The 10,515-nt window shown below is 37.7% G+C and overlaps 1 protein-coding gene, 1 long non-coding RNA gene and 1 other non-coding gene across 6 annotated transcripts; 1 reads left to right on the forward strand and 2 right to left on the reverse strand.

Annotated features, from left to right (window-relative positions):
* The first annotated feature begins 3,351 nt into the window (after nt 1-3,351).
* On the forward strand, nt 3,352-3,795 carry LOC110924362. Its single transcript, XM_022168379.1, has one exon. It carries the CDS (start codon nt 3,352-3,354, stop codon nt 3,793-3,795), a length of 444 nt encoding a protein of 147 aa, XP_022024071.1.
* An 808-nt stretch (nt 3,796-4,603) lies between these two features.
* LOC110922981 lies at nt 4,604-8,530 on the reverse strand. 4 transcript variants are annotated; one of them, XR_002583610.2, is made up of 6 exons: nt 8,313-8,530; nt 8,040-8,082; nt 7,225-7,385; nt 6,964-7,143; nt 5,313-5,641; nt 4,604-4,809 (listed from the first exon to the last, which is right to left on the reverse strand). It is a non-coding gene; the product is annotated as an uncharacterized LOC110922981 (long non-coding RNA). The 4 variants fall into 4 exon arrangements; XR_002583611.2 differs by having other exon boundaries at nt 4,613-4,809; nt 6,979-7,143; nt 7,225-7,371; nt 8,313-8,529; XR_002583612.2 differs by having other exon boundaries at nt 4,613-4,809; nt 6,979-7,143; nt 8,040-8,133; nt 8,313-8,529.
* Nucleotides 8,531-10,366: 1,836 nt separating this feature from the next.
* TRNAT-CGU lies at nt 10,367-10,438 on the reverse strand. The gene has a single exon. It is a non-coding gene; the product is annotated as a tRNA-Thr (tRNA).
* Between the last annotated feature and the right edge of the window lie 77 nt (nt 10,439-10,515).

The following is a 10,515-nucleotide window of genomic DNA, read 5'->3' on the forward strand; positions in this document are numbered from 1 at the left end:
GGGATTTGTGGGCTTCGTTCATGATGATCTTTCGCAAATCTGTCCTCCTCGGAACCCAGATTCGGTCCAGATAATAGAATATCCCATTGGCTTTGCTCACGAGCTGAGCTCCATCGTGATAGATTCTTTCTCGCTTCAGCGTACGCTCGTTGAAACAGGCATGTTGTGCTTCACGAATGAGAGCTTCGAGGTTATACTGTGCCTGGATGTTTCGAACACCTATCACGTAATTCTTCCTACTGAGTGCGTCGGCAACCACATTCGCCTTGCCTGGGTGATAACGGATCTCACAGTCGTAATCGTTGAGAAGTTCTACCCATCGGCGTTGACGCATATTGAGTTCTCTCTGGTTAAAGATGTGTTGTAGGCTCTTGTGATCGGTGAAGATCGTACACTTTGTACCGTACAGGTAGTGTCGCCAGATCTTTAATGCAAAGACAACTGCGCCTAGCTCGAGGTCATGAGTTGTATAGTTCTTCTCGTGGATCTTGAGTTGTCGAGAAGCGTAAGCTATAACTTTGTCTCGTTGCATAAGAACACAGCCAAGACCAAGGTTTGAAGCATCACAGTAGACAACGAAATCATCGCTTCCGTCCGGCAGTGTAAGAATCGGTGCATGGCACAGCATGTATTTGAGAGTTTGGAAAGCAGTCTCTTGCGCGGTTCCCCACACAAAAGGTTTGTCTTTATGAGTAAGGGAGGTAAGCGGTACAGCAATCTCCGAGAATCCTTCGATGAATCGTCGGTAGTAACCGGCTAATCCGAGAAAAGAGCGAACTTCTGACGGATTCTTGGGCGTAATCCAGCCTTTAACTGCCTCAATCTTTGCAGGATCAACGTGTATACCCTGACTGTTCACAATGTGACCCAGAAATTGGACCTCCTCCAACCAGAATTCACACTTGGAGAACTTGGCGTAGAGTTGATTCCCCTGAAGTAACTCGAGAACCAACCGCAAATGCTGCGCATGCCCTCGATCTGGAATAGATCAAGACATCGTCGATAAATACAATGACGAAGCGGTCTAGGAATGGTTTACACACGCGATTCATCAGATCCATGAAGACCGCGGGTGCATTCGTCAAACCAAAAGGCATGGCAACGAATTCGTAATGGCCATATCGGGTTCGGAAAGCGGTTTTGGGTATGTCTTCCTCTTGAATCCGCAACTGATGATAGCCTGAACGTAGATCGATCTTGGAGAAGCACTGAGCACCTTGTAACTGGTCAAACAAATCGTCGATTCTGGGCAAGGGGTATCGGTTCTTAATGGTTAGCTTGTTCAACTCCCGGTAATCGATGCACATCCGGAACGACCCGTCCTTCTTTTTGACGAAAAGGACTGGCGCGCCCCAAGGAGAAGTGCTCGGGCGAATGAAGCCTTTTTCTAGTAACTCTTGGAGTTGGTTTGAGAGTTCTCGCATCTCGGAGGGAGCGAGTCGATAAGGAGCTTTGGCTACAGGGTTGGCTCCAGGAATAAGATCAATTCGAAAATCGATATCACGACTTGGAGGTAATCCAGGAAGATCATCAGGGAATACCTGAGGAAATTCTCGGACAACTGGGACGTCTTTGACTTCAACTTTCTTTTTCTTGTCCTCTTCTGCTACAACAATGTTGGCCAAGAAGGCTCGATATTCCTTGCGGAGATATTTGCGAGCTTGAAGACATGACATGAGCTTGAGATCTTTCGCAGTAGTTTCACCATACACACATAGAATATCACCACTAGCTAGCACAAAACGAATCATTTTATCGAAGCACACAACTTCAGCATGGTTTTCACGAAGAAAGTCCATGCCTACTATGACATCGAAACTTCCGAGCTGCATTGGAATGAGATTGATTGGGAAAATATGATTGTTGAGCTCAAGAGTACAATCACGGAGTACGGAATTGACAGCAATGGTTCTTCCGGTAGCGATTTCTACTTCGAATGACGATGAAAGATAAGAGCGCTTACGTCTAAGAAGCTTCTCAAATTCAAATGACACAAAGCAGTTATCGGCTCCAGTATCAAACAAACATGATGCATATATACCATTCACGAGGTACGTACCATTAACCACGTTGTTGTCAGCCTGAGCCTGACGCGCGTTGATGTTGAAGGTTCTGGCGTGAGCTGCCTGCTGTTGAGGCTGTTGTTGTTGCTGGGGCTGTTGGGCTTCTTGCTTTACTACCCTGTTCGGGCACCGGTTTGCAAAGTGGTTAGGGTCACCACACGCAAAGCAGGTCCGAACATTGGTTGTTGGGGCCTGAGTGGCTTGTTGAGCTTGAGGAGCAGGGAGTAGAGCCTGGTTAACAGCGGCTTGAGCTTGCGCTTGGCGGGGACCATAGCGGCAACTCGCAGTGAAATGCCCGTAGACATTGCAGTGGGCACAGAATCGGCAAGCCACACCCACCGGATGATGATAGGAACATGTAGCACAGAGTGGGTGGGGGCCGGTGTACGCACGCTTAGCTGGCGGCGCATTGATCACTGGCGCAGTGCGCTGTGGTTGCTGCTGCTGTGCTGGTACAGACTGGAGTGGAGCAGCAGTGGTTGCGGCAGCGCAACTTTTGTTCTTCTTCCTTCTTCTTGAAGACTTGGAGGCTTGAGCGGTGGTGTTGTCGGTTGATGCGGTAGTGACTTGATGCAGCGACTTGGATGGCTTATCCCAGACTCCAGCCTTAACTCGCTTGTCGTTAATCTCAGCGGCGAGTAGGTAGGTTTCCTCGATTGATGCGGGTTTGGAGGCGTGAACAAAATCTGCAACACAATCCGGAAGAGCACGGATGTATTTCTTGATGGTCATGTCAGGAGTCTTGACCTGGTCTGGACAGATAATGCTCAGCTGTTTGAAACGGGCAGTGAGACCAGCATTGTCGCCCTCCTTTTGCTTGATGGTCCAGAACTCATCCTCCAACTTTTGGCGTTCGTGGGGAGGACAGAACTCATCCAGCATGATTGCTTTCAGTTCCTCCCACGTCAGCTCGTATGCAGCGTCGTTCCCGCGCTTGTTCCTTTCGGCTGTCCACCAGTCCAAAGCTCGCGACTGGAAGACACCGGTAGCATTGAGAGTACGGAGATGATCTGGGCATCCGCTTTGACGAAGGGTAACCTCTACCGAGTCAAACCAATGAAACAAGCCTGTAGGGCCTTCTTCACCGGTGAACTCCTTTGGTCCACACGCCTTAAATTGCTTGAAGCTAAACGGAGCTTTACTGGATTCTGTGAGAGTTCGGGATTCTTCCGATGACTTGCTTGTGTTCTCGTACACCTCACTGACAGCTTTTGCTACAGACCTTGAGATGATCTTGGCGAGACGTCGATCTCTCTTTTCCTGACGGGTAAGATGTTGGCGAGCGGAGATGGAAAGATTGCCGACAAAGTGCGCTTTAGCTAGAAGAAATGTCCCGGTTCAGAATCAACTGTGCGTATTATGCGGAGATTACGAAGAGACATCAGAGCATGTTTTTGTTTCGTGTCAATTTGCACAAACGATATGGCAAAATTTGGCCGGATGGTGTATGATCCCTCCGGTAATTGCGTTTGGTATTGGTGACTTACTTACGTTACATGAATCGAGTTCGGGTTCGAGAAAGATAAGGAAAGTAATACATGCTTTAGTCTTGGTGACGTTTTGGAGTATTTGGAAGGCTAGAAACGAAGTCGTTTTTAGACAAGTTAAAGCAAATACGACAAGGAGTTTGGATGAGATCAAATCGGTAACGTATTTATGGGTCAAATCTAGAGCAAAAGTGGCGGCTTTAAGTTGGGAAGATTGGAGTCGGTTTAGTTTGGGCGTCTTGTGATAATGTAATTTAGTAGTATTTTGATGTGGAATGTTGGTTCTTGGTGTCAAACGATGTAATTTTGGTGGGTAGCATCTTGCTACATTGAATAAAATTTTCTGTCGGCCGTTTAAAAAAAAGAAGAGCCATAAACCAATTACACGGAAGCTAAAATAATAATTTTTAAATTTGCAATCATCATAAATATTTTATGATAAATCTCATAAATAATTGGTGATTTACACTAAAGCTAAAATAATAAATAAATTAATTATAATATTTATTATTTAAATATTTATCAAGTTTATTAAAAAAGTTAAAATTTCAGGGTGAAATTTATTTTATAACAAACAAGTGAGTTTAATTTGTATTTTACCTATTAAAATAAAGGTGTACAAGGAAATTTTTAGTAAAATTTGAATTATTTTTTGATTTTTTTTAACTATACAATGTATCTTTAAGTTTATTTTATTAATATTCAATAATAATTCATTTTAGTCCGAACAAATTCTAAGTATTTTGATTTGTTAAACCGCGTGTACACGCGGGCTCTAATATAGTTTATATATATATTAGTTATTAGTATTAAAAGAAATATTTTAATTAAATAAATATAAATAAAATTTATGTAGTTGAAGGAGAGAATGCCATGTGGCATTATTTGTAGTGTTTTATTAATATTTAGATATCAAATTCTAGAATATATTATTGGGGATGGAGGAATGCAGAATAATATGTTTTAACCTTACTCTACATTTATAATATCACTAGGTTAGAGCCCGCGTGTACACGCGGTTTAACAAATGAAAATACTTTAAACTTGTGAATTTAATAAAAAATAAATAAAAATAAATTCAACATTAATAATAAAATAACTTAAAAATACACATGATAGGTAAAAAAATACAACAAATAATTCAAATTTCATTAAAATTTTCATTGTACACCACATGGGTAGTCTTATTTGTATATCTAGACCAATCCATTGATGTTCGTTCTCAAATGTTGATTCCCTGCTAAATCAGGAACCACAACCTGCCAATCATGAGAGTAAGAATAACTCAAGGTTGTAACTATTCCAGAAATTTAACAAAGAGAAACCTTTCAACTAATTAATGGAATGGTCATCCATAAAATATCATGTAATTCGATTATCTTATCTCTAGTTTCTACATCTGTAATATGCAATAGGCATCTTCAGAATATACATCTAAACATGATAAGTCTTATTATGTTTTGACTTTTTGACAATTTTACAGTCAAAACAGCCACTTTGAAAATGCAACATCATATATCACGAAGATAAAGAAACGAAGACATATAAGCTTTATTAGATGGTTTAACAAAGCCTCAATTTTCTTCAATTCTACATAAAACTATAACTATTAAAATTGTATAACCACCAGGAATTTCCATTCCAATGGCGTGAGGGTGAAGGTGTTTCAGTTCGGCAGATCTAAACAAATGGTCATAATATTCAACAATTACACTATCAAGGTATACTAATGGCTAATAATTATTGTATATGTAAAACTCACCTCATTATTCATCTTCTTTTACACTTTCTACCATTTGAGGTGGAGATACCAACCAACAACTTCCGTTTAGGGATGAGCTCAGTACCAGTTACCGGGATCGAAAATACCTGGTACAGTACGGTTCGGTACCAGTATTTGAAGATAAAAATTGGTATTTGCCGGTACCAAAGCGGTACTGGACCGGTACCGAAAATGTAAAATGTCGATACCAAATTAATACCGTAAATTGAGTTGACTCGGGAAATTTGGTACCAGAACCGATATCAGGTACCATTCGCTCATCTCTACTTCCATTAAAGTCTTGGCAATGTTTCGGTTGGAGAAACCATCTGCAGCGCAAAGCCAAAAAGAAAATTGTTATTGCAGACAATAGCTACACTTATTAGGTTTTCATTAAGAAAAATATATTTATAAAATGTTTATTTAAGTTATAGCAACCAAGCTTTCTGCGTGACAGATTATCCAGCTAAGGCCATGGAAGCCAGCATCTCACTCGAGTTCTTTAAGTTAATTGAAACATCATTATCATAGGTTGTGCAATCATCATATTAAGATTTCAGAGTATCCATTATATTCATTATCATAATGAAAGTATCATTAATATTCATCATCAGAATCACTTAAAACATCATATGCCTTAATAATATAGAAAAATAACTTAATGAAAGAAAGCTAAATGCTTTAATATCCTAAAGTTAGAAGAGAATATTTACAAGTAGTTAGTCAAACCTAAACTACGCCTGAAATCATAGAGAATAAAACAAATGTTCTCAACCTTTTCTATTTTCATTGTTGCCCACTAAAATCTATATTTAACCCATGACAACCTATCCCCTTAAAATAAAAGTCCAAATCTAAGTAGTTAATGCGGTAAATTATCGGATATCGGTCAAGGACCGATATTTGAGGTATCGGTTATCGCGGTATGATATCGGTGGGATATCGGTAATTTTAATATCATGCTAAATTTATATATATAGAAATTTAACACTAACAATTCAGTATACTCTCCTACCATTAACAAATTAACCTTTTGCAACTTGCAAAACATTAACAATTATAGTAAGTAGGAACTTACTAAGAGTTAAAACACTAACATTTAACAATAACAACTAACAATTAAGACTTAAAACACTAATAGCAACAATAAGAAAAAAGACAGATAATGTAGAACTAAGAAGAAAGGTATTGATATCGGGAAAATCGGTGATATATTGGTCAAATCTCGGTCCAATATCGCTCAAATATCAATCAATATCACTGATATTATCGGTAACGACATTCTGAACAATATTTTGTACCGATAACTCGGCAGGGGACTGATAATCGGTATATCCCTGATATATCGGTTGATATATCGGGATATTAACTGCATATGTCCAAATAAAACCATTGATTAGTGTACGGGTCAATTTTACCCCCTGGTCATCCATTGTATGTCACTATGTTGAGCATAACTGCAGACTCGACTTACACCTAAAATAAAGGGCTCCACGAAAGACCACTTTTTCTAGGTTTTGATCAGGTCAAAAGATCAAGTACACCATTAAATAATAAAAAAATTATAATAAGTAAATAAGTAGATATTGGATTAAATGACAAAATAAAAATGAATAACAAAATTAAAATTAAGCAAAAAATAAAATTATACCATGACATGGCCAACCTTATTCTTCTTGAAAAGGGATTCGACGCCTTTTGTTATCTTAAAGACGACTTTGTCCTTATGGGCCATCATGGCAGCGAGATTCATCTTTGCACTCTCACACTTTATGCCATGATTTGCAAACTTGGTCTTGGGTTTCATGAGAAGAATAAAGATGCTCCTATCCTAACAGAGAACAAACACAAACTTAATTAAACCTAACTCACATTAGAAGACCCAGATCAAGTAAAACAATAATAAGTATACCTTAGAAGGGATACAGCCGGCATGGTGGCAAGTACCACCAACGACACCCCCGTTTCTTAATACAGGTGGTTTTGAGCGGCGTTAATTGTTGCCACGTATCGTCCGATCACAACGACGTCGTCCACATCAGATTCAGTGGCGAATCCTCTGGATGAATGAAACTATATAACATGTTACATCTTCAATTTTCATTCACAGTCTCACCAAAAAAAAATCCATTTTTTTCAGGAAAAATAACATATAAAGTTGTTAAAGTAAAGGAAACATTAAGAACCATTTAACTTTAAAATTCACAAGTTTGCTAGTGTCACATTAATGATCATCATACTGTAAACTATTGCATCAGTATAAATACTCATAAAGCAATAGGGTGTATAGATAAGCAAAGTCTTATATGCTATGTGCACTACGATAGCAAAAAAAAAATCAAGTTCATTAAATAATACAAACTTGGTATACATGGGTTATAAACAAATAATAACTTTAGTTATGTCCTTTTAGACGTTAGAATGTTCATACTTATCCATCTAAATTCATGATAGCTTATTTATCGCTTCAAAATATTGTATCTTAGTAAATAAAATAAAACCTTACTGATAATAGTCTGTTGAACTAAATAAAAAACTAAGAAAACAACATTAATACTACAAAAATACAAATTCATCAAATCAAAGTTCATAATATATCTCTCCACCTCTATACAAGATTAACAGATTAAAAAGTGATCCATACAAACTCACATTTAAAATCATAAAAGAACAAAACAATATATATACGTATTTCTATGTATGTATATATACAGTATTCAAACTTACCCAAAAACAAAATCTTGAAACCCGAGTACTATTCCAGAATCAGCTGCACAAGAACACCATAGTTTTCATCATCATTCCCCTTTGAAATCTTTCTCTTTGTGGAGTATTATATGATATTTCAAGAAATATAAGGCGTATTGCAAGTTAGAAAACAGATACAACCGGGAAATTGAATAGCAGAGCAGATACGATTCAAATCGATATATGAAGAATTAGGGTTTGTGGGTTTGTGGCACCACAAAAACGATGCTTGACAATAAATCGAACACTAACCTCTTAGAATTAGGGTTTGCGGTATAAAATCACACCGTCTAGTTGAGTTTCCAGAACCATCATGCGAGAATTATGGATGAGGAGTTTGGAAACTGTTAATTGTTGAGCAGCAGCATGTTGGAAAATCTTGAACTTCGCCTCTGACTATCAGGGATGATGGATAGTTTGGTTAGGGTTTGTGAGAAGTCTCTTGAAAAAACCTAATGAGGCGCATATTAGGCTAATTAAAAAAATAGATTCGGGTTATAAATGTTTGGGGGCACCGCTTGTGACCCGAAGTAAAGCCCGGTCATAATGGGCGGGAAAGAAGCTTGAGGATGCCTCAGAACATGACATCTGTCAAATGATAGGTTTCTTTTATTATATACTAGGTTAGAACCCGTGTATTACACGGGATGTCTTATAGAAAATTTAGAAAGAAAAGATCTCATATATCCATGTGGGTAGATAATGATGTATTGTAAAAATTAGTAATGTACACCTTAGCAACCATTTGAATATAAAGAAAAAATGAGAACTATACAGACATGAACTAAGAATTAAAGTTAACAGTCGTGCCACATATGGTTGTCTAATAGATGTTGATTTAAAATAGTCGTAAATAAACAATTGTTTCAAATAGATTGATACTTTAACATATTATGAAGTAAAACTGGCCTGTAAGATAAACACAAATCAAGCAGTTGAGGCGAGGCGGAGATAAAGTAATAAAACACAACTTGAAGTCAACGAAGACATAAAAGTGGGTAGGTGCCCTTGTAACAAAGTGAGTAGAAAATGCAACCATAATCTAAAAAAATAAATCATAAAAGCAAGTATGCATATCTTCAAATTGATAGCAGTTTATTTTTTGAGAGCATGAGCATTTGATGAAAGGCCAAAAGAGATTCATAGTTGTAGTACATCATATACCTATATGTTATATAAAAAGTAGAAAAGTGTGTACATATATACCTAATTTTTAATCGCCTTTTCATCAAAATTGAACAACCTAAACGATAAAGGAGTACAAAAAACACGAGCTGGAAGGATTATTTGAAGGGGCATTACTTTTAAACAATCTATTTGTCAATCTGATCAGCTGAAAATTGCAACTCATCGACAACAACACACACCTAAACGACAATTAGAAAAATATATCAAAATATTGAGCTTCATCTTCCTCCAGTTAAACACGTTCGATACACTTAACCAAATTTGAAAACCGTAATAAAAAATCGATTCAAAAAACATCTAATTGAGTGAGCAAAATAACCATACCTGGCGAATTGGCGATTGTTTCTATCGAAGCCCTAAGAAACGCCACAAACCACCGCTTAATTCTACTCAAACTGAATACATCAAATCGGGATCAAACATATGAACATTAGGGATTGCAAACTACTATTACATGCGCTAGAACAGAATCCCACAACAATATCATTCCACACGAAAAAGGACAATTACAAAGCAATGGCAGGTAGTCGGGCAACAGAATTGACAACAAAAATACGATACATTAATGGAAAATATAGCCTAAGAAAACAACACAAGATGCATATGGCTTACCCCACTCATCTTTTGCAACGTTTTGCACAGAAGGATCTATGGGGGACTAATAATCATGGATTTTGAATTGCCACAGATGGACAACTTAAGTTATGTCCTTCTTCGATTTGAAATCCCTAAATGTAATAAAATAAAGGGATGGATTTAGGTGCAGATGAATGGCGAGAAAAAAAAAAGAGGCTGATGAAGAATGAAATATAATTTGGGCATTCATAGTTAGTTTGTTATGGCCATCAATTATTGGGGAAAAAAGATCGCACTTATTGTTATATGGGTAACAGGGGAATGGGCGGGAAAGTGAATGTGAGGTTGAACCATAGGCTGACATCTGTCCCACCAAAAGTTTTATTTATTATATATAGAAGATATAGATATAGATATAGATATTGGATGTAATATAGGTTTCTTTTATTATATATATATATATAGATATAGATATTGGATGTAATAAAATAAAATAAAATCTACATATATACTGGCCTAGATGTATTAAAAAATAAAAGAGTAGCCCCCGGCGAGGATCGAACTCGCGGCCTTTCGCTTACGAAGCGAACGCAATACCACTATGCTACGGAGGCACGTTGCTTAAAGCTTTTGCCTATAAACATTTAATCCATAGTCAGAGAACAATTATCACGATTGCTACTTCAAAACC

Source organism: Helianthus annuus, chromosome 17 (genome assembly GCF_002127325.2).
Source record: "Helianthus annuus cultivar XRQ/B chromosome 17, HanXRQr2.0-SUNRISE, whole genome shotgun sequence".
NCBI lineage: Eukaryota > Viridiplantae > Streptophyta > Magnoliopsida > Asterales > Asteraceae > Helianthus > Helianthus annuus.

Coding starts and splice junctions, on each gene's coding strand:
- LOC110924362 (XM_022168379.1), top strand. CDS start 3,352: ATGGAAAGATTGCCGACAAAGTGCGCTTTAGCTAGAAGAAATGTCCCG.